At 39.1% G+C, this 25001-nt stretch overlaps 1 protein-coding gene across 2 annotated transcripts in view; it reads left to right on the forward strand.

Moving 5' to 3' along the window:
- Positions 1 to 25001, forward strand: part of BAIAP2L1 (BAR/IMD domain containing adaptor protein 2 like 1) — a 60252-nt gene that overhangs the window by 23867 nt on the left and 11384 nt on the right. For both annotated transcript variants that reach the window (XM_081839857.1, XM_081839858.1), the window contains 9 exons: positions 14619 to 14680; positions 14808 to 14879; positions 17739 to 17876; positions 18535 to 18687; positions 19164 to 19331; positions 20124 to 20274; positions 20646 to 20853; positions 21879 to 21956; positions 23453 to 23630. In XM_081839857.1, coding sequence (XP_081695983.1) covers positions 14619 to 14680; positions 14808 to 14879; positions 17739 to 17876; positions 18535 to 18687; positions 19164 to 19331; positions 20124 to 20274; positions 20646 to 20853; positions 21879 to 21956; positions 23453 to 23630 — 1208 coding nt within the window. The remainder of the gene's footprint in view (positions 1 to 14618; positions 14681 to 14807; positions 14880 to 17738; positions 17877 to 18534; positions 18688 to 19163; positions 19332 to 20123; positions 20275 to 20645; positions 20854 to 21878; positions 21957 to 23452; positions 23631 to 25001) is intronic.

A 25001-nucleotide genomic window follows, 5' to 3' on the forward strand; every position in this document is an offset into this window, starting at 1 on the left:
ATGTAAAAGAGAAAAACAACAGCTCATGTAGAATACAGAGAGCTGTTGAAAAGGGGATTGCAGCTGTACAGTCTATGGATTTTTTCTAATTTATAAAAGAAACCAGGGCTTAGGGACTCCTCATATTCTCTTCCCATCCTTTGATTATCAAAGGTGAGTTCAAGAATATATTGATATCATCTTCAACTGGCTAGATTAAAGTTTGCTCCTGAATAATGCTGACTCCTTTGCAATTGCTTATCTTTTTTGGTTTCCTTCTGAAAGCCATCATTGTGTGATTTGACATTCTGAATTCAGTCAAAGGGAGTGGCAGAACAGCAAACAGTAAAAGGCAAATAATTCTTAATGTAGTCACCTTATTTGCTTTACGAGTTAATTTAGCAAGACCTGGATAAATATGACTATAGAAAAAAACCCAGGTACTTGAATACACTTATGTGTCTGAGATGTATCAAGCCTTCTAAGTTACAAGAATAACAATGTAATGAATGACAACTATTTATTATCAATATACATGGGGTTTTGCATAACCACATAAGCAGGAAAAGGAACCTGCAGTCTAAATTTGACAACTGGCAAAGCAACAAAAGTAGATGAAGGGTTGACAAGGGAAGGAGGAGAATAACTAAAGTTATTTCTCTTCTGTTCTTTCCACAAAGACTTTGTTTGTGGGCATAGAAATCTTGCTTCCATGGCATACTGTGGGACCAGAAGATTCAGACAAATGATTATGTGAGATGTGTAATGTCTAGCTAGCTACCTATATTTTTGTTGGTGATTGTACTTCTTTTGTAGGTAATAAGTACGAAAAAAATAAAGGTCTTCAGTATGAATATTGAACAGCTTTTAACTGAATCTCATGAGGCCCATCCCTGGGCATGTGTACTGTGAAACAAATGGCACTGTGTTCAGTGGGATATGCTCCTAAGTAAGTGTGCACAGGACTGTAACCTTACATTAAATTTGCACATGCCTTCAACATGCTAAGGTCCTGCCACTTTAAAAATGCATACTGTCCCCAATACAGGTGAATGTGAACAGAAGAAATTTCTGTATTTTTGAGTAACATAATTGTGGGGGTGGGTGGGATAATGGTGTGGTATATCTGTCCATGTTGCAAAAAGGTTATTTTGCTTATGCACTTGTATTTTAGAAAAGGAGGGGAACCATGCATATGAAGTCCTGTAAACTATAGCATGTTAAGCACGAGTCATTTACAATTTTAATGTGTCACTTGAAGAGCAGTGAATAATACTAGCATGGCTGAGTATTGTTCATGCCTTCTGCCCTTGCATGGCTGATAATTTATTTATTTCTATAAGTGGTTGGGGGAGCAAGGTGGAATGAGACCTTGGCAGGAGGGAAGGACTTTAATTCTTCGTCCCCTCTGTTCTCTACCTGAGTTGCAGGGTATTGGGGGAGACACACGCATCAGCAATGGAAGGAAAGCTCTCATTGATGTCAACGGGAATTTTTCTCCCATTAAAAATAGCAGATATGTGACTCTATTTAGAATAGGACTGTCACAGGGCTAAAGAATTAAAGCCCACCCCCCTCACTCATACCATATTCCTGATCCAGTTTCCACTCCAACTATTTATAAAGGAAGAGGGTTGAATCAGCTACACAAGGGCTATATATATTTTTGCAGACCACCCCAGTCTCCCAAGTGGTGCAATATTCCAAGGGTTTCAGGTGCTTACCCAGAGTTTGATTTCATTGGAATGAGGAACAGTGGAGATGACTGGTGTCTTTAGGATATATTGTTTATTTGCACATATATACCACCTGAGACTACGATGGGGCCGGGGCTCACAGCATTAGCACTCAAGAAGATCTTGATTCTCTCACAGCCACAGCCTTGGGTTCAAACAAAAATCTAGCATGTCTCTCCCTCTCTGGCTTTTGCCTGTTCCTAGGCCAGCTCCCCCTCGCACCCAACTCTGGCTTTTTCCTTCTCACTACCAGCCAGGTGAAGGAGGAGGGTCCACATCATTGCCCTCTGCCATACAGAGCATGTTCTTTTCTTATTCTTAGGGTTGTTACCAAGAAGCTGTTGGCTATTCCAACAACTGAATCCTCCATTAGATTTTAACCCTTGCTGGCTTGAGGAATTAGAAGGGACTCAGGCATACAGCCTAACACCCCGCCCCCCCCCAAAAAGCTCACAACACTATGAATTATGCTGCATCTAAGTTTGGCTCTCATCCACATCAGTCTCCACTACTTTCCTAAAAATGTGCAACTTATATTTTGGATGCTCATGTATGATTTTCTAACTGAGAACTTAAACTATCCCATAGGAGATCCTGTGCACCATTTTTATGTTAGTTGAAAATATGGTTTTGGACTACCTCCAGTTTCATCTCAAATAAAGTGCTTACTGTAGAAATACAAAAGGTCAGAGAACTCTGGACAAAGCACTGTAATATTTTTAGGCATGTGTAAGTAAGCCCTTGAAACACCAGTGATGCAGTAATCAAAATTCAGCACTTCCAAAGCAAGGAATAGATTCAATATTTAAAGTAGAGATGCTTGAAGAATTTGCCCTCTGCAAATTCCTCTAGAAAATGACCTGATCCAAACCTCTCAAATGACCATAGCTGTCCAACAGATTTTCCACTTTTCTGAGTGTTGTGCTGCAATTTAAAAGTGTAAAAATACATATTGTAATATATGTTTTGAGGTTGTTGTTTTTTAATCACTGCTTAATGTGGAAACAATGGAATTATGGCTAAAACATATGACAGCGACACAAACCAGAAATAGAAAGGTTCTTCCATCTCTATTTTAAAGCAGTCTTGAAAGGGATAGAGTGCTCTGTTCCTCTGCACACAGCATAGAAATTTGGTTCTCAGTCGTTTCTCTGCCAGCACCCAGCATATAATTTCTTTTCTTTTCTTTTGCAAGCTACTAATTTTGGGGGATGTATTAGCCTTATTTTTTTATCTCTAAACTAAGTCACTGCCAGATATGCTGCAATAAGGGAGACTTTTCTATGTAAATGACAGATGTGATAATTTCTCAGAAATGAATATTTGCACTTCCACCTACCAAAAATAAACTGTCCTAGTCAACCCAGTAGCAATCAACCCTGCTTTGCTCTAACAGTCTTGAGCCCCTCATTTTTGTTTTCCCCTCTCTTTTTTGTAAAGGTTAATCAAGGGAAGCAAAAAGGAGCAGCACGGGATTGGAAGACAAAATTGTGCAGCGCATAGTTTTCTATACTCTCCTACTTAGGCGGCAATCTTATACCCACTTCCTTGGTAGAAAGCCACATTAAATCCAAAAGGGTTTACTTCTGAGTTGATAAGGTTGTTCTGTTCACCTTGCAAGCTGCTATGGGTTCTGGTCTAATTAAAGGACCTATGTGGGAATATTTTTAAGATATTCCCTATATATGTAAAAAAGGAAAAGACGCAAAATGTGTACAGTGCAACTAAGAAATGCAAGTCTTAACTGTAAGAATGAAGCAAAGTTTAGTTGTAAACGAACATAAGAGGTTTGATTTAAATCAATGATCGAGACCTGCCTTTTTTCTTGCTGAATTAAAGGACTTATTTAAACCAGGTATGAGGAACCTCAGGCCTGGGGGCTGAATGTGGCCCTGCAGGTATCTCTTACTGGCCCTGCTCCCTGAGTGCTTTTGTCTGGATAGGGAGGGGTATGGGTGGGTAAAATCTTTTGACTTTTGCATGGATGGAATGTAGCCTACTCTGCGAAGTTGAGTCACACCTGACGCTGTACCTGCTTTCACCTCTTGCCCGTACCACTTCTGGCATGTGGCCCCTGAAAGATTTTCCATGACAAAGCGGCCCTTGGACTGAAAAAGTTCCGCACCCCTGATTTAAACCCTGACTTGAAGAGTCAGGATAAATTTCTACTTGATTCATAGTACATGTTTTCTTTCTGACCAGGCTGAACCTCCTCCCTTGAGATCCCTAGAAATGGAAAAATACATTCTCTGCTAATTATATGGAAGCTGTGTCATGTGCACACTGTCTGCTTAGGAATCTCAGAATTTGTTACAAATGGGATCAAAGGTCAATTGTCGTGTACTGAAAACCTTAAAAACTAAGGAAAAACTTGGACCTGACCGTATGGGAAACTAAATTGATTGTTTGTAATTTAAACGCTGATCCAAATGGAAACTTCTTTTATGTGATTAGCTCAGTACATGGTGGTAGCTTGAAAGGAAAGGTCAAAAGATTGAAGTGAATGTTACATTTGCTATGGAGTGCTGCTTGGTACTGGATGATTCAGAGCTGAAACTGCACTGCAATTTACTTGCAGTCATATAGCAAATCTCTAGTCTGCCATTTGCGTCCTATGACTTGTTTATACATCTGACCATAGCCAATGCTTAGTCTACCAGTGGTGCATTAAAGGCTGAATCAACTAATGGTTCAGCTTAGACTTGGAGTCCTGGGGACTTGTGCCAGGAGGGACATGCCGCAGTTAAATAGGAATTGTATACTGTACTACCAAACAGGTGTGACAGCATTTTCCACACTCAAATGAGTATGGGACACGAGTGAGGCAAACTCAGTTTTTGATGATGTTTTTGGTAATAAGCCTATGAATAGACAAGGCCTAGGTTTTTCTGAGAAGAATAGAATTAAAGTCTCTGACTGCTGCATCCCCAGTTATCTCAGTAAAGCTGCAAAGATGGAAGAAAAGGTAAGGTATGGGAAGTTGGATGTAGGAGTTGCTTTGTGGAGGCAGGGGATATAAAAAAATGGAGAAGACATAAGATGCCAAGTTGGTATACCCAGTGGGCAAGTGAAGTACCTAATTTTTTTAGAAGTGGAAAGCAATTTAGTAAAGGTTGAGAACTACTGAATTATAAGATGACAGCACATAATTACTTACCTTCAAACAAAAAGTATACTACTAGTTTGTATTGGATTTAGTCAAGCATTCATAGAATGTTGATGTGTAGGATAGGCCTGAAAAGAAAGTGGGTATCCCAGAAAGGGAAGCATTAAATAAACTCAGTTACAAAATAGGAAGCTAAACTTAAGACAGAGTACTAGTGAAAAGGGAGAATGGAATGTATTTTGTATGGAACTACGGTTTCTGAACTGAATATTAGCATTTTTTTCAAATAGAGAAAATGGAGTTTGGTTATCTTCCTCATCTTACTATATTCACCACTTAATATTTATTTATTTAAAAGCATGTATAAATCACTTAATATTTCAAAACCATTAAGCAGTGGTGAATATGGTAGCCAACAATAGCACAAGATGTATTTTAATGTAACACAACAGATTAGTATTTCAAGCTTCCTCTTCCTAAAGTAACGATCCAGTCTCCATTCTCCCAGTGGATTATACAGTATTTCTTGCTTAACCAGTTGACAGATTTAAGATTTCAGTTCCAGTCCTGTAGCATTTTGAAAAATAATATGTATAGCCCTGAGCATATGTACTCGGTGTGTGTGATACTGCTCTTGAAAAACTAAAATCGTGTGTAAGTGGTTGGCAACATCCAGTAAGAATGCAGTACCTTAAACTTGCTGTCCCAGTACATTTGCACTGAATGCCTACTCTGAATAAATATTTTCTAAACAACATGAGCTGTTTCCCTTACAGGTATGAAATATGATAAAAACTTCCTGGTTGCTTGTCCTCTGAGTACTGTGAGAAAGCTAACACTTCTAGTACATTAATACCAAGTTGCATAATTGTTTGCATTTGCATTTTAAATAAAGTTCCTCATAGTCTTTTGGGATGGTAGATTATGCTTTTGGCCACAACATTATGCTGGTTATACTAGTCAGTAAAAATCTGAGGTCTATAAAACACGATTGCCGAGACATGAAGCTTTTCTGCTCAGGACTTGTCTACAGAGTTGTTTTGCTTTGTTTTCCTTTGTTTCCTTTTGATGGAACTTATGCAGGTCACCCATGTCACTCTGTCCATAGATCTTGCATGATCGGAACAGCTGATATTCTTCATATGAATTAATTTTGCAGCAAGGATTTATTTACACATACAAACAATCTGTATCTTTATCAAGGGGCAGCACTACAGGACAGAGAAATACAGTGGTGCCTCGCAAGACGAAAAGAATCCGTTCCATGAGTTTCTTTGTCTAGCGGTTTTTTCGTCTTGCGAAGCAAGCCCATTGACGGCTTATAAATAGCGGATTGGCGCTATTAGCGGTTTAGCGGCTTTTAGCGGCTTATTGGCTTAGCAGATAAGCGGATAAGCGGCTTAGCGGCTTAGAAAAAGGGGGGGAAAGGGAAAAAACCCCCAGGAACTCGCAAGACATTTTCATCTTGCGAAGCAAGCCCATAGGAAATTCGTTTTGCTAAGCACCTCCAAAACAGAAAACTCTTTCGTCTAGCGAGTTTTCCGTCTTGCGAGGCATTCGTCTTGCGGGGCACCACTGTATTTGAAATTATATTGGAAAACATGGCCATTTGTTTTTCAAAATAACTTTGGAAAAGGCTTTCTCCATATTTCTCTATTAATTCCCCCATATATAGTGTGAAATGTAATCTCCTCATAACACACTATAACCCTGAGCTAAAGATCTTACTGTATGTGTTCGTCAAGTACACATGTATACAAGGCATATTGGCATGCATGTGTGATCAAAGACAAATAATCATGGAGATAAATAACCATAGGGCAAATATTCCAGAACTATTTAAATTATTCGGACATCTTCCTTTCCTCTGTAACAAGGATGGGGAACCTGTGTTATCCTCAAACCAGGGACAGCCTCCCATCAGACAGTGAGGCACTGAGGAAGTCACCCCAACCAGGCAGCAAACCTGGGCCTGGGGAGCATGCCTCCACCACCTCTTCCACTGCCAACACCATGCTAGGGCTTCCCCGGGCTACTGCCAGACAGCTGGAGGAGGGAGGGGCAGGGTGGCAGGGGTTTGCCTCAAACAGCAAAATGTATTAGGACTACCCTGCCTGAAGCCCTTCATAGTATATAGGCAAGCTTTGAGAAACAGTTGAGAGAGACGGTGTCCTACATAACACTTGGGTGTACTGTCCTCTTGACTTTCCAAGCACAGGAAGAACAGTCTCGCCATAGAATTCACATTCTAAGGCCTGGAACAATTTCAAGGATTGACACCTGTGAGCATCTGGTCCAATTGAGCATTATATCTGATTTCTTCCATCACCCTTCTAAAACAGATTAGGACTTTAAATCTAAAATAGTTTCCCCAGGGCTGTTTATGAGCTTTCAGAATAATCTGCAGCTGAAAGAAGACATTTAACTTCTGTCAAAAAGAATAAGCAGTGTGAGTTTATCAGTTTTCCATTAAGCCAGAATTAAGGTCAATTTAAAAAAATACTACTTTTTATCACTTTTTAATCAATCCACAGTATTGATGTTTTTGGATAATACACACCAGCATTACAAGAGAATCCTGTTTGCAGATCATACAATATTTTGCAATGGCCACTTTACATAGGACTACCATGAAGGCAGTTTGGAAGCTGCAGCTGGTATAAAATGTGACCACTCAGTTATTGGGTGGGGGGCAATAAAGAAAATATCCTCATTTTGTATTGGTTGTACTGACTATGGGTGTATTTCTGGGTCCAATGCAAAGTGCTGGTTAATACTTTTAAAGCCCTGAATAGCTTGGGGCCAAGTTACTTAATGGACAGCCTACGCCCAATATCTTAAGAACTGGCTCAGCCCTGCTTCACTACTTAGATTGACGAATGTGTGTTATAGGGCCTTATCAAAGGTAGCTCTGCAATTATGGAATACAATTCCTGCAGAGATTAAGAAGGCCAAATTTCTTGAGCTCTTCAAGATGGCTTGAGAAACCTTTTTCCCCTTCAAAAGTTTTTGTTGCCGGAGATGTGAGTGAATGTAGCTAACTGGGATGTCACTTAGTTATAATTGTGCAATGCTTGTGTTTGCAATATTATTTTGTTGCTGACTGTGTTTTCAGACTTCATGAAATTTGTATTTTAAAATATAGTAAGCCATTTTATGGAGGATTTCCTCAAAGCAGAATATAAATCTCTTAAAGCAAGCAAGTGTGCTCTGCACTGAATGTTCAAAAAATGATGACTCTCATGAAGGAGATGCTTACCCATTGCAACCCATCCTTAGAATTGCAGTTGCGATGGGCTCTGCGGAGTTCATTCCCTGACATTGTGTTGGATGCTATGGTGGCAGAAGATGAGAATGCTGTTCTGTTTCTTTTATACTTGGAAAGGATGCACCTCTGATTTATTACCTATGCTCCTATTCTGATCATTACCTTCTCTTGACAAGTCCATTGTGTGTGACAGGAACAAAATTATATTTTTAGACCCTGCATTTTAGAGCTTTGTCATTGGGGGCCCTAGTGAAAGAAGGAATGTGGCAGAACAACCTACTGGAGACCCAGGAGACATGTGCATCCCCTCTCACCACTGCCTGTGAGAATTATTCTATAGGCTCACTTTCATGGGGTTCAGTTTCACCACCAAGATTCAGAGCTTATCTTAAGTTCCTTATCGTGATGTTCACGAACAAGGAATTCCAAGTTTCCAACCACATCCTGTTGCTGATTATCTTTGATCACTGAAACGTCACTGTCTTTTTAGGATTTAGAATTCTACTAACAACCATCCTTGTGTCTTCTATCTTGTTTCTTAAGAAACAACCTTCTGGAAAAGTGGTGCACTGGTTCTTTCAACTCACTCCAAAATCATATTCACTTCTTAAACATATATATAAACTAGACCGATGTCTTCATGAATAAAGAGGAAGTTTTCCTGTATTAATAGATGTTCTAGATAATGCAGTGAATAATACACATTAATACTGTATATTTTTGCTTGGGGATCTGTATTCCAGTCCAACCTCGAATTGGCACTTAATCTAGGGTCAAAGTGGGTGCACATGACATTAAACTCTCCTTTGTATCCCGCGCTTGAAACTGACCTCTTTTTTGGAAGAAAAAAAATAGCAGACATTGTGAACAATGTCCCTGCACTAGCTTTTTTCCACCCACCCACCCCTGTCCTGTAATATGTAGACGTCAAAGGCACCACATTAATATGGGGGGGAGTCCTTGCTGAATGCAAGCCTAAATATGATATCCATGAAGCTATATTAGGAAGACAAAAGAGCTGAAATGTCTCAATCAACATGAGAAATGGTTATAGCATAGCTGTGTATTGACATTAAAAATTGCACATGTTTGGCAGAAGGGTGGAGGCATTGTGCAAAGTAAAGTTGGCAATACGCAAATTCAGGCATTACTGGCAAATACACTCTGACCCTTCTGGTTTGCTTTCTGCAGCCACACCCACACACACAGCACTGGCAGCTGCTTATAAACACAAAACACACACACCACTGTAGAATGCATTTGCAGTCATATGTGCAATGATGCACCCTCTGGGGACAAAGAGTTGACATTATCTGCCATAGGTGTGTTCTAACTTAATATTTACATGCCATGTATCTCTTCACCTCGTAGGTGTTTCCTCTCATTGACATTTCTGTTGAGTGCTAGTGTGGCCCTGTTGAGTAAAATACGTAGTTTGACAACTATTTCAGCTCTTTATTTTTACCTGGCATTTCTTACTTTTTCTTCTTCCTCAGGGGAGGGTTTATATATTCTTAAAGGTTTCTGAAAACGTCGTCTTTCTATGAGTTTTTATATTTGAATGTGCCTAACCACCATCTGAATAGTGGTTGAATTTAATGTAAAGGGGTCAGGTGTGTTTTGCCTGTACTGACTATTATTGCACAAACAGAGACCTGTCTGCTCTGGAGATCCTCTCTTACCTACTTACTTAAACAATGTCAGCCTCTTGGGCATGTTCAGACCTGTGATTGAGCAGTATTAGATTTTCTTTTGTACTTGCAGTCCTTGCAGTTTTGAAGTCCACACAAGCAGTCTATTCATTCAGGCTTTGAAAAGATAAGACTGCCCTCTGTAGTTGGGTAGTAGATGCTATTCTATATAGTGGTTTGGTGAAATGTCACAAGAGTGAGCAAAAGACACTTTCTCATTAAGAAGGAAGTTATCATCAATTTCTCCCCCCTTCGCCCCTTACCCCCCCCCCAGCTGCAGTCCCCTGTGTAACATGCCATGTTGTTTCATAGGATGATCTCAGGATTTGCTGTGGGAAGGCTCAAAGAGTTGCAGTGTATATGCAGTTCTTTGGATCAAAGCTTATATATCACAGTTCTTTAATTAGAAATATGCATCAATTAGAATAAAACCATGCCTTCAACAAAAAAGGCCCAGAGAACAGATATTGCAACTACCTTGCCAAGTAGAAAAACAAATGTTGTGTTTTATTCATACATTATTAACAATGCACCTGCTTGGTTTTTATTGTTTAGTACCAAAATTACTCACAGTAATGTGCCTATCAATTTTAAATGAGGCAAGAGGGATATGTTATTTATATTTACTTGTATTTTGCACCAATCATAAGCTTTTAATATCCATGGATTAAAATATATATAAATATGTTAAATCCTGGGGAAAATATTAAGTGAATAGGTTTATATGAAATTATCTGAATTTTTTTTTGCTGATAGATGTGCAAATGATAATGGGCTTTATAAGCTGCATATCTGGCATGCACATATGACTGATATTAAAGTCCGATTTTCAGAGAGGACTGGGTTGTTGTTGTTGTTGTTTAAAAAAGTATATTCTGATATACATAAAGAAAGGGGGTATGTTTTCTGTTGTCTATTGTGGTGTGGATTTTTAAAAAAAAAACAATTCTCCTTACCCTAGTATGAAGGGCAGTCTGAATCTGGAATGAATTTTCGGTCATGCTAATGAAATGTGGAAAGGGTATTAAGAGAGAAAGCTTTCCACCAGATGCACTACATTCAGAAGACACAACCTAACATAACCAGTACTTTTATATTTTCCCTTCTGCCATACTTGAGACAGATTTCCTGCCTGCAGTTCTGCACACCTGTTATAAACAGACTTAACATGCTTCACAATGCTTTGTTGTGTCACATTATAAAGCACAGCTGAGGCTTAATAATATGACTTTAAAATTCTCTGAATCTGCTAACTGTGGGCATTTACATAAAGGAGCACAACTTGTCCTACCATTTGCGCTTTACTAAGCTCTCTGACATTACTATGGTTTCACTGTAAAAATATTGACTCATGACACAAGAGGAAATAGGTTAGCCAGTGCATACGTCTGCATGGTGACAATGAGGCTCTTAGAAGGATGTTGTAGATTAATAGAAGAAATGAGACAGGTGTCTAAAATGACAGTCTTAAACACTTGCTTTAATTTCCCAATTATATTAGTCTTTCAAATTGTTTTGAAGTGTAAAAAAAGTTTTCAGGAATAGCACCGTAACACACTGTTTCTCTGAGATGTTCAGTCAGGCTGAGTGCTACTGAGACTAGAATAACAACATCTGAAAGTCAGGTTTTCCAGTCTTGACCTGCCAGGTAAATGAGTTGTTTTATTGAACATTTACACGGTGGTGGCAGGAAAAGCCAAAGGAAGGGAGTGTACAGGGGTGGGGAGGGTTGAGCCAGCACACAACCTTGTTGGATTACTGTCAGTACTTTGAGTTCCAGGTTCTACTGCATTAATTTTTGCAAAAGTGCCAGCCTTTGGTCAGCTGTGTTGCTGTGGCAGCAAATTCTCAAAAGCATGTACTGTATGAGCGAAGCTGAAAAAAGCAGGCCCTGAAATTTATTCATTAAATGTAGTTGAAATTAACCAGTCTGTTTTACATTGTAAATTAGATTCCTTTATTATTTCATTATGTCTACAAATATGCATTCTTAAGGCCAAGTAGTCTAATGTCCTCCTCTGCAGTCCTGCCTATAGTACTTAAGTCCCATTTAAGTAGGTGGGACTTGCCCATGCATAGACAGGATTATGCTCTGCCTTATCCATAACGTCATTTGCAAAACAGGTTATAAGTATTCTTGTTTTTTTCAGGTGGAGGAGCTGAGGCAGAGACAGAGTGCTACTAATATGGCAGAAGAGGAAGGGCATGTATAAATTAGACCTCCCAACCCTTTGCTGTTGTAAATAGTTAATGTGGAAGGAGGACACATAAGGATGAGGGTTCAATAACCTGCTGAACCCTTATTCCTGTTGCCATAAGCAGAAGGAAGTGGTTTTGACACACTGTGTTGCTCTTTAGCCATAGTTGCACTGCCACCCAGCTATGGTCCATTCAGAATCTCTGTGGCATGATGCAAGCAAACAACAAAGATCGCAAGTAGAGGTTGGGCGGCAGAACGCTAGCAGGGGGACAGGTTAATAGCAAAAGAGTTTGTAGATCTTCTTGCATATGTGTTTAGGCTGAACACATGAAAGGGCAACAGGATCACACCTGCTGTCCCTGCCCTCCATTGCAGAAAGAACCCCTTATTGAGAGAACCAGCACTAGCAGTGGAGCAATCTTTTCTCTGATGAAGGCCATATTTCCTTGGGAGTAATCCATCAAGAGCCACGTACCAGTGGTTGATGGGATCAGAGTCAAAAAGGTGGGCGGGCCACCTCTTTTCTCTGTCACCGCATTTTCTCTTTCCACCTCTGCAATTCCTTTCTTCCTCTTTTTCCGTTATTCCCTTATCCCCATTTCCCCCCTTCCTGCCACTTGCATGAAATTAGGCTGAGGGCTACATGAGACACACTCCTGACCAACTCCCACAGAAGTGTAGACTATGTTTGTTCTAAGCCAAATAGTGCACTGAAGTTGTGGACAGGGACAGCACACATGGTTCCACTTGCCTCTGAGTGTGTTCAGATAGAGCATATAAAATCATAGAATTGTAGAGTTGGAATGGATCCCAAGGCCTATCTAGTCCAACCCCCTGCAATGCAGGAATCTCAACTAAAGGTGGCCATCCAGCCTCTACTTAAAAACCTCCAAGGAAGGAGAGTCCACCACCTTCCAAGGGAGTCTGTTCCACTCTCAAACAGCTCTTACCATCAGAAAGTTCTTTCTGATGTTTAGTCAAAATCTTCTTTCTTGTAACTTGAAGCCATTGGTTTAGGTCCTAGCCTCCTGAGCAGAAGAAAACAAGCTTGCGCCATCCCTCAAACGTTCCTCATAAGGCTTGGTTTCCAGACCCTTGATCGTCTTGATTGCCCTCCTCCACACATTTCATCTTGTCAATATCTTTCATAAATTGTGGCACCCAGAACTGGATACAGTACTCGAAGTGTGGTCTGACCAAGGCAGACTTGTGCAGTACTATTACTTCCCTTGATCTGTACACTATACTTCTGTACAGATTTTCTTCTTCTTCTCCTCCTCCTTATTTGCTGCTGTGTCACACTGTTGACTCATTTTAAGCTTGTGGTCTACTAAGACTCCTAGATCTTTTTCACATGTACTACTGGCAAACCAGATGCAACCCATTTTATACTTGTGCAGCTGGTTATTCCTACCTAAGTGTAGAAGCTTACATTTGTCCCTGTTGAAATTTATTTTGTTACTTTTGGCCCAATTCGCCAATCTATTAAGGTAATATTGAATCCCGATTCTGTCTTCTGCAGCATTAGCTAGCCCTCCCAGTTTCATGTCATCTGCAAATTTGATGAGCATTCCCTCAATTCCTTCATCCAAGTTGTTTATAAAGATGAACAATAATGAGCCCAGGACAGAACCCTTCAGCACCCCACTTGTCCTTTTTTTCCAGGATGATGAGCAACCATTAGTGAGCACTCTTTGGGTTCGGTCAGAAAACCAGCTACAAATCCACCTAAGTTACCTTGTTCAACCCACATTTTACCAGCTTCTCTGTAAGAATATCATAGGGGACTTTCTCAAAAGCCTTACTGAAATCAAGATACACTACGTCCATAACATTACCCCGATCCACCAAGCTTATAGCTCTATAAAAGAAAGAAATGCAATAAGGTAGTATTGTAAAATATATTGGTGTCAATTAGCAGTTGTGAGTAACTGTGGCCATGTATAATTTTACTCTAAAATTTGTTTTGCTTTTTGTGGCAAGGGCTCGAAAAAGAATATCCAGATATACTATGTACTGTTGAATGCTTCTATTTACTGTCTTTCATCATAAAAGTTACCAGAACAGAAAAAAATGTTAACTGCACTCCCCTTGAAGGAGCAGTGTGTAGTCTGGGCTAGTTCTTGATCCAGCTAAGTGGATGCTCAAAAGGTACCTTTTTCCAGCTATGGCTGCTGCTCCAGCTGTCACCATATCTGGATCAAGATAGCCTTGCCAAAGTTATCCATGCACTAGTAACCTCCTGATTAGATTATTATAATGCATTCTACATGGGCCTGATTTTGAAGATGTAACAGAAGCTGCAACGAGTACAGAATACAGCCACCAATGTTGAGCAGAGCAGTTAATTGAAATATTGTAAAACTGACTTTACAAGCATTGGTTGCCAATACTCCACTGAGTCCACTTCAGCTGAACACCTACCTCTTCACCTGGTATTTTGGGGGTGGCTGGTTTGTTTTGGCCAACTGTAATTGAGGAATCACCATCTGTTGTATGTTTTGATGTGTTTTGATTCAGTTTTATCTGGTTTAATTTGTCATACCATGCTTTAATCTATAAGTAGCCACGTTTGTAACATAGGGATCACAAATGATGAAGAACAGTATAAAAATTAATTAATTGTGTTTGTCAACAGGGCATGTTCTCATAGAGATTTCTATTGCACAGAAGAAACTGAATGACAGCTTAGAAGAAAGTGTAAGTAAATACCCATGCAATATTTTAACTTATTTAAAAAAAAATAAAAATTAAAAAAACCTATGGGGGGGAACCTTTGTGTGTAAACTAACCCTTTGACTACACGGTTATCCATTTACTCTTGCAGTTCAAGAAATTCCATAAAGAGATTATATCTGAGCTGGAGAAGAAGACTGAATTAGATGTAAAATACATGAATGTAAGTATATTGTTTTTCAGTGCCAGAGAAGATTAATCATTTATATGATTATCTTATCGTATGTGCTACTTAGTGTTGGCAAATAGCACAAGAAATGACTTTCCCGAAGCAGGTTGGGAAGGTTTTACACGTGGAGCAGAGCCCCTGTGCTTACAGCAATTTTTATGATTTAGGGCTCTAAGTTCAGTCCTTAATATCTCTGTTGATGTTTGTAGTATATCAACTTTGCCAATCTACATGTGTTGTCTTCAAGGCTGAAACGTTAAGAATTCCAAAAATACTAAATTACATTTATCCTGATTTGTACATATAGCTATAACTAAGGTGTTTTGGGTTCCTAGATGTTATATATTCAGATTTTATCTATTTTTATATCTGATGAAGATATTAATCATTGGCAAAAATGTCTTAAAAATTAAAGCAAGGATTAAAGCTAAGATATTAACTAGTCAAAGGAAGGCTGATAATGGCATATTTATTGTTATATTATGCAGTGGCTCAGTTATTAAATTTTTGTAGTGGAGAATAACTGACAGTCAGACACTATGAGTTAAAGTCAAACAGTCAAAGGCCTGAGCATGCATCTCAAGCAGCAGCTTTGTGGACGTATATGAAAGTGATGCAATATTCAGAATCCTGACGTTAAGCTTTCATCTTTTGAATACTTTCACACTGGTAATTGTCTTACCAAAACCAACTTGATCAAAGTAAAATGGATCCCACCTTCACAGAAATAGTCTTGGATATCCTGCAGACCGATGGAAGGCATTTCAAATGTCTCCTTAGATACATTTAAGATGCAAAAATACATGAGAGCAAATCCTTGATCGGCCAGTTTTATTTATTTTATTAAACATATTTGTGATCTGTCCTTCACTTAAAGGTCCCAGGATGGAATTACATACACTTAAAACCAAAAGATTAAACAAAAGCATTAAAGCACATAAAACCAAATGCAAATACCCAGTTACAAGTTAAAACAGAAACAGTAACAAAAATTGAATTAGCGCATATATCCCTATCCCAAATCTTAGCAAAGAGGTGCTTCTTCACCTGACAGTGAAAAGGCAGCAATGTCATAGTGAGACACATCACAAAGGGGAGGTTGTTCCAAAGGCATGGGGCCACTGCAGGAAAAAAAACTGACCCATGGGTCTCCACCCTGCAAATCTCATTAGGCATGAGGACCACAAGCAAGGTTCCCCCTGCAGATCTCAAAGCCCAGGCTTCTCAGTGGGAATATAATCTCTCAATTATTTGAATACATAAACCAGCCAGTTCCTATATGTTTTTTAAAATAACTAATTAAAATAGTAGCATCTGGACATCTGCTGGGATAAAAACGGTGTCGGCCTATAAATCAGGAACTTAACTACACTTGTCTTGGCTGAAAGTTCAGCCGGTGTGGGCACAGATACTGGGTAGAACAAAACTAAATCACTGACTATCAACTTAATTTGCATCTTCTTAATAGTTTTGCTTGTGCTTATCAACAAAAATAGAATTACAAGTATGAAACATTCTCATAGCTGGATTACCTTAGCATATTGCTAGAAAAATATAAATCCGCCACAAACTGAGGACTGAATGTATAAACTGTGTGATATCTTGATGAATTTTCCCAAGAAACCCATACTGAGTATGGCAGATAAGGTATTTTTGTGGCAAATAGTGTCCTGTTACAGAACTCTTGTGAATTGGATTAAGGGCTGGATATGAGTCTCTGACTTAAACAGAATATTCTAGGATAATAGTCAGCTTTTATGACATAGCTGAATGACACAGGGAATTAGGTAGAGAGAAGTTTCTATTAGGAAAACCTGTTGGGGAGGGTTTCATGTATTTGTATTTGGAATATAAACATTTTTAATGAACCATGTCAACAGGCATGTATCATGTGTAACATGTGAAATGATTAGATACCTGCTTTAAATGTCATTTTGAGGAAGACGTTCCATGCCAGTCAGTCAGATATTCCATTGCGTCAACCCAAGGTCACCAGAGTTCCTGAGAGCACAGGGAGATATTTGCATACATAAGCAAGAGGCATTTTTAAAAGACCAGGATTATATTCATTTTGCTCCAAATCAAGAAACATCAATCTTCCTCTTTTTATTTCGAAGATCCTTGGCAGGTTTAGCAACTGTTCCGTGTGTTGTCTATAAGAAGATGACAGCAATACATACGAAATCTTGAACAAATACAGCTCAGAATATTTTCATTCTCAAGTTTCTTTTGAAAAACTATTTATTTATGTTTGGCTGCTCTAATGTTTTCCACGTGAAAGTTGCTGATACTAGATGGAGGAAACAAACTGCAGCACATTCTTATTCTTATTTATTTAATTTGCATACCACCCTTCATCCGTAGATCTCAGGGCAGTTCACAGCATAAAATACAATATAAAAACACAAAATCCATGATAAAAACAAAAAACAAACAAACCAATAAACCTCCCTTCCCCCTCCCACAAACATATTTAAAAGGGGTAGAAGATCAGCCAAAGGTCGGGTTGAAGAGGAACGTTTTTGCCTGGTACCTAAAGGTATATAATGAAGGCACCAGCTGAACCTCCCTGGGAAGAACATTTCACAAACAGGGAGCCACTGCAGAAACGGCCCATTCTCATGTTGCCACCCTCCAGACCTCTTGTGAGAGAGACACACAGTCATTGTACTGCTAATTTTTCTTTTGCTACTATAGCAGAATGATACTTGTTTTATATTATTATGCTGGCATTGGTTGCATATGTACCGTATATCCTAAAGAATTTGCTTGCTGTAACAGGGAGCTGAGCTTCCAACGTCATCAGCTAATTATTATATTCTAATATAAGATTTCTGAATGCTTTGATTGCAGGCTACTTTGAAGAGATACCAGAATGAACACAGAAGCAAATTGGATTCTTTGGAAAAATCTCAGGCTGAACTGAAGAAAATCCGAAGGAAAAGTCAAGGAGGAAGGAATGCAACAAAATATGAGCATAAAGAAACCGAGGTTAGTGCACTCCCCTGGTGTCTTCCCATTGCAACCCCTTGTACCACATCTAACTATGATGGGAAGGTGGAGAATGGGAAAACCCACCGAGTGAATGGCTTTAGCTCATGAAATTCTAGATCCAAGCCATTCCATCTCCAATTTGAAAACAGTCATACCACAGAGGTCGAACGGAATCCATTCCAGAAGTCCGTTTCACTTCCAAAACATTCAGAAACCAAAGTGCAGCTTTGGATTGGCTGCAGGAAGCTCCTGCAGCCAATCGGAAGCTGCAGGAGCCCTGTCAAACGTTCGGCTTCCAAAAATAGATCACAAATTTGGAACACCCTTTCCGGGTTTGCGGCGTTTGGGAGCCAAAACATTCAAGAACTAAGCTGTTCGAAAACCAAGGTACAACTGTATCTTAGACTTGATTATGTTCAAAGGGTGTGATGTTCCTTGTATCTCTTGGAAGTGTTGCATTGATTTGCAGGTGTAGCATTTAGATCAATGCATTTATAGGTGATAAATTTATTGCTAGATCAGAGAATGGCAACCACATTATTTATTTCTGTTTGAGATTGGATTAAGACATAAAGGTTGCTTTTGGATGCGAGTTGTGTAAGAAGAATGTGTCAAGTTTTCTCTGTTGTGATCTATTATTTATTATTTTATTTAGTATTTGGAAACAGTGACTTCTCGGCAGAGTGATATTCAAAGATTTATTGCTGAAGGTTGCAGAGAAGCTCTACTTGAAGAGAAAAAAAGATTCTGTTTTCTGGTTGACAAGCACTGCAGTTTTGCTCAACACATGCAGTATTACCATGTAGAGGTTAGTATGAGAGGAGATGCTAAGTTGTCAGAAAAACTTGGTTTTGTGGGGATGCTGAGGTTTCCCACAACACAGAGTACACTCTAAAGGCATTCGCTTTAGGCTCCATTTTCTTTGATTGTGACACAAGACATTTAAATTATTGGAAAAACTAGACCCGTAAATGAAAATTCAAGCCACAACACAGAGCCCGTGGTGGTTTATTGTTTGTGACTACATCCCTATAAAGTAAGCATGTTTCCTACAGAATTTTATTTTTATTTTCTATAGGAGATAATACATAAAGCGCTGCATTTCTGTGATGGGGAAGTATATTTTTTCCAAACAAGCTATATGCAGGTGCTACAGTATGTTACAGTTCACATTGCCAATAGAATTTGGCAAGAACCTTGAACTAAAGATATCTGTACACACAGATAAGATTTTAATCTGAAAAGCATATAATCTTATTTTTAACTCACTCATATTTTTTGTAGTGCTCAGAGTTACTTAACGCCAAGTTGCCTAATTGGTTAGAAACTTGCAGTGATGCTACCAAAGTGCCGGAGAAAATCATGACCATGATAGAAGAGATAAAGACCCCTGGCTCCACTCCAATATCAGGAACTCCTTTGCCTTCGCCAATGATCGAAAGAAGCAGTATGGTGAGGAATTCTCTGTTGATTACAAGCTCCTTCCTGAGAGCAACAGCTGGGTAGGGAAAAGGAGAAATGTGTTAAAATGATTCCAGGTTCCATACATGGGGCAGTATTCAACTAAATAGTTGCAAGAACCACAGAACAGACTTAGGACTCAGCTATACAGCAAACGTTTTAAGTGTGTTTTAAGTGCAATATACAGTGTGACACTAGATGGCGGCGGTGAATCTTATGGAAAATTAAATGTATTTTTTAAAACGCTTAAAAACAAAGCATTTTCAGAACAGTTTTTATATGCGTGTAGATTCCACCTTAGCAAATGCAGAGGGAGAAACAAGAGAGATTACTCCTTGCACAACAAAACAATCAGTTAGTTGAATGCTGTGTTGAATACAACCTATGACTTCTAAAGCAGCAACTAAGTCACATTCTCAGAGCTTTATGTTCCTGCTGATGGGGGCAAGTGGTATTAGAGCTCTGGTCTTCAACTGGTGCGCCATATGGAAGGGTAGAGATCTAGATCTCCCCCATCCACATGCTTTTTATCATGCCTTATACTGGATAAAGTTTTTAAACCCAGCTGCTGAAATATTCAAAGAAAAATGACAGGTTGTCTCCAACAGAGTTCTGTTCAGAATAGACCCATATTAGTTGTGCCAATTAATTTCAATGGATCTGCACTGAGTTGATATCCAGTGTTTTTCAACCTTCTACTCCTGTTTGCATGTGTGGACAAAATTGTTGATATATGACATTATATCATTGTACTGATGCTTAATGTTAATTTTGTGTCACTAGCTTGGAAACAATTATGACTCACTTCATAGAAGTTCCCCCAGAGTACCCCCTGCACCCACAGGGAGAGCCTATACTAGTCCTTTAGTTGACATGTTTAACAACCCGTCAATGGCCCCAAAGGCACCTTCAGAGAGATTAAATAATTCAACAGGTAAGCATTGTGTGTGTGTGTGTGTGTGTGTGTGTGTGTGTGTGTAGGTGTGTTGAAAAGGCATATTCTTGTGAAAATGACTATTTTAGTTAATGTATTTGTTTCATAAAATGTATACACCACTTGATTGTAAAAAAACCTGCAAAGCAGTTTACAAAAGGTAAAACAATAAAATAATTAAAATAAATACAACCATACTTAAAAACATACAAAAGTTAAAATACAAAAACTTAATTTAATTCTTGCACTTAACCCCATAGTTAATTGGAAGTTTGAGTGAGGATAGGAAAAGTGTTCATTGTTGTTATTCAATTCCATTTTAACTTGTTTTTGTTTGATCCAGTTCTATGTTGCTGTTTTTTGTTAATCAGATCACGCGGATGATTCCAGTTTATCACGATCAACCTCTGTTGCCACAGGACTAAATATAATGAAACGGCCAAAAGTTAAAACAATATTTCCTCACACTGCTGAGAGTAACAAGACTCTACTTAGTTTTGCACAGGGAGATATCATCACACTACTTATATCTGAAGAAAGGGATGGCTGGCTGTACGGAGAACATGATGTGACTAAAGCGTAAGTTAATCCACATGTCTCCTGATTCCAAGATGAGAAGAGAGTTTTAAAGCAGTGGAGCTCCCCATCCCCCGCCCTCGTTATATTGTTAATGATGCTTAAATGTTCTGGATGCTGTCAGCTGTAGGAATGCCAGACGGACCTACAGAGAAATTTTGATGCAGGAGCAGTTTTGTAATTTTAAAATCAGAATTAAGAACCCCAAGCATAGTTGAAGGATCACCTGTCTCTATACATACCTGCCCTGATTTTAATATCTTCAATAGAAGGTGTACTGTAGGTCTTCAGAGTATCTGAGATGAAGATAGTCAAAACAAAATAAAAAAATTCCTTCCAGTAGCACCTTAAAGACCAACTAAGTTAGTTCTTGGTATGAGCTATCTGAAGAAGTGTGCATGCACACGAAAGCTCATACCAAGAACTAACTTAGTTGGTCTTTAAGGTGCTACTGGAAGGAATTTTTTTATTTTGTTTTGACTATGGCAGACCAACACGGCTACCTATCTGTAACTGAGATGAAGATAGTAAGAGATACCAGAGAGAGGCCTAATTGGTGGTGGGAGCCTAGTTACGTATTTCTGTTCCCATGCAGGTTTGCCTGGCACTTACAGTATTGCCCTTTTGGCACCAGGCAAGGTGCATTTTTATTTTCCAGAGCTTTTTAGCTACAGCTTCAATCCCATTGACCGCATTATGCTGCTTTTGATGCCCTTTTCATTTAAGTTTCTGCATTTACGTTTTAATGTCATTGCTTTTTTAAATAAACCATCCTGGGAATCTGATGGAAGCATCCTGTGTCTCACAGTGGCACAGCAGATGCTTCCAGAAAGCCCACAATCAGGACATGAGCTCCCTTCCCCTGCTGTTCTCCAGCAACTGGAACTCAACTGCATCCTGCTCTGAACCTAGAGGGAGCATGGAGCAATCCTGGTGTGTCTACTGCTATTCCAAACAGTGCAGTTGCTTTAAAGGATAGGAATTGGAGCTTCCATATGGTGGTAATTTATTATTCTGTTCCATTGTAGAAAAGGATGGTTCCCATCATCATACACAAAGCCTCTGGAAGAACCAGTGGAGGAGGCGATTCGTGTGCCAGTGCCAAGGTAATACTATTTCCCCTAGGATTTATATAACACATTTTAACACTTTCAAGGGATGTGCTTTTAAAACAAAAGATAAGAGCAATCTCCCTAAATATAACTATAGATTCAGCTGTACAGCTGCAAATAAAATGTTTTAAATGTGTTGTAAGGTACAATATACAAATGTGACACTAGGTGGTGACAGTGAGCTATGCCAAATTCAATGTATTTTTCAAAACGCTTTTTAAAAAAGCATTTTCACAGCGTTTTTTATATGTGTGTAGATTCCATCTATGATCTTGCTTAAACGTTATTACTTACTTTTATACCTTTATTTATGTCCCATCTTGTCATACTTGGACCACTCTAACCAACCCCAAATAAGTAGCCCCGTTGAAATTAATGGAACTACCCCATGCTACATTAGTTATTATATCTTTATCCCATCCTTTCTCCCATGAATTCATGGTGGCATACATGGTTCTTCTCCCTTGCTTCAGACTTATAGCAACCCTGTGGGTGGAGTTAGGTGGAGAGACAGCAATTAGCCCAAAGCTACTCAGTAAAGTTGAGCAGGTATTACAACTAAGCCCACCCCAGTTTAGTCCAACACTACCATACCAGGCCTCACATAGTGCTAAGCAAACACAATCTATATTCAGTACAAGTTTACACCTGCTGTACTGGGTGCACAGTAACTTGTCAAACAGGGCAAAACTGTATGTCAGACCCAATGGGTAATTTCCCACTTGTAGGCTCTGTTTAATTTATCTGTAAGTGTGTGCAAGCATTAACAAACACAGTGGATTTTGGCAAACATAGGCTTCTTTCTTGGAAGGCACAGGGCAGTCATACACTCATCTCTTTCTGCCCATTGCGGTTTTCTGAGCATAAACAAAATTTTAAGGAGCACAGATGCGCAGTAGTTTTGACCCTTGGACACAATCTTCTGCCTGTCATTCTTCTTGAGTTGGCTATATGTGTTGCTAGATTAGCTATACAGTGGTGCCTCGCAAGACAAAATTAATCCGTTCCGTGAGGCTCTTCGTCTAGCGGTTTTTTCGTCTTGCGAAGCAAGCCCATTGACAGCTTAGCGGATTAGCGCTATTAGCGGTTTAGCGGCTTTTAGCGGATCAGCTGATAAGCGGCTTAGGGCTTAGGAAAAGGGGGGGGGAGAGGGAAAAACCCACAGGAACTCGCAAGACATTTTCGTCTTGCGAAGCAAGCCCATAGGGAAATACGTTTTGCGAAGCGCCTCCAAAACGGAAAACCCTTTCGTCTAGCGGGTTTTCCGTCTTGCGAGGCGTTCGTCTTGCGGGGCACTACTGTACTTCACATTCCTAATTCCAAATGGGAAGACAGGGTTTCTGCCCCTCAGAAAAATATAATATCTGAAGGCTCTATCTATAAAAATCAACTACTCTAACCCCAAGGAGCAAAAAGGAAATTCACAGTGAGCTGGAACTGCCCTGTTCATTGTTTCTATTAGTTTTAATGGTTGGTTTTCTTTCCTTTAGTCCTGCACATATCCGAAGCATCAGCTCAGTAAACTTAGCAGAGAGAGGTACGGTTATCCTTCCCCCACCAGATTACTTGGTACCTGGACAAACAAGAGCAACTTCAGAAGCAAGGCTGGAATCTTCTAAAAGTTCTACTCTTAAAGCACCAGTAGCCAAACCAGAAAGTACCTCTCTTGTGAGTATACCTGTGAATTTGCATGCTGCCTTCTGAAGCATTGTTTAGTTTTGTGCAAATCTCAATGAACATGGAAATATCCTCATGAAATATGAGATTATATCCACGTCTCTTTCATATATTTGACTCCATAATAGCAACCAGTAAGTAGCATTTCTCTGGAACACAGTCTTCAAAAATATTTGGAGAAAATGCATATTGCATATTTATTTTTAATCTTCCTTGAAAGGTTTCATGTGCTTTCCTGTAACAGGTTTGTTTAGAGCTAAAGCACACACAATGGGACAGATTACTTACAAGTCCTAAATGTATGTAATTCCATAGCAAATTTTCTCTTGATTCCAGATGTACCTCTTTCCATCAAATTAATTGCTAGACAGGGTTCTCAGCTAGTTACTGTACCTGAATTAAATGGAGAACCAGTAGGACAGAATTAAATATTTAATAGCTACAGTAACTTTAATTAGCATTTCAGGTGTCAGGTGTTTGAACTGGATAAGAGATCAAGTGGAATGCATCCTACCTTCTTATTGATCAAATCGCATGCCACTAAAATCCTGGTATAAAATTGGAATCTGCAACATAGTCTGAGTACTCTTGTCAATATGTAGCTTTTTAAAATTAGTGACAAAAGTGTGCAGTCAAAATGTGGAAGGTATTTAAAGGCAAATGCATAGACAGGCATTTTTAAGTCACTTTTCAAAATAGATTAATCGTCTATAAAACATTATTCGATTATATTCAATATTAGTCCTATGCAGAGAAGACCCACTAAAATTAATGTAAATGTCTGGCTTAGATCCATTAATTTAAATGGGTTTACTCTGAGTAAAGCTTAGTTGGATGCAACCTATTATTAATTTCATTTTTGTATCCCTCCTTTCCTCCTGAAGGAGCCCAGGATAGCTAAGAATAACCATACAGAGTAAATCAATACAAACAATGATTAAAACCAAAATCAGCAACTAAAGCAAAATGTAGCAGGCAGCATTTTTTTAAAAAAACTGCGCTCCAGCTATGCAGCAAAGACATGAGGGAACCAATATGTTTTCAGTTGTCATCTGAAAGATGGCAATGTGAAGGAAAACTGAATCTCCACCAAGAAGAGTTCCACAAATGGGGTACTGCCACTGAGCAGGCCCTTCTTCACCATTCCTTCTGGCTTACAGCATCCAAAAACCTGATAATTATATAATGCTTTTCTCTCAGTCTTATATGCTGCTTTCCCTGAAAATCATAAATACACAGAAAATGCAGAAGACATCAAATGTATCTGCATTCCAGTTACAAGCATAATGACTTGTGACTAGAAACAGTTCAAATAAGTACCCCGAAAACATCAGTAAATCTCTAAAGGCTTTCTTAAAAGAG

This window comes from Podarcis erhardii, assembly GCF_964252035.2.
Source record: "Podarcis erhardii genome assembly, chromosome: 14".
NCBI lineage: Eukaryota > Metazoa > Chordata > Lepidosauria > Squamata > Lacertidae > Podarcis > Podarcis erhardii.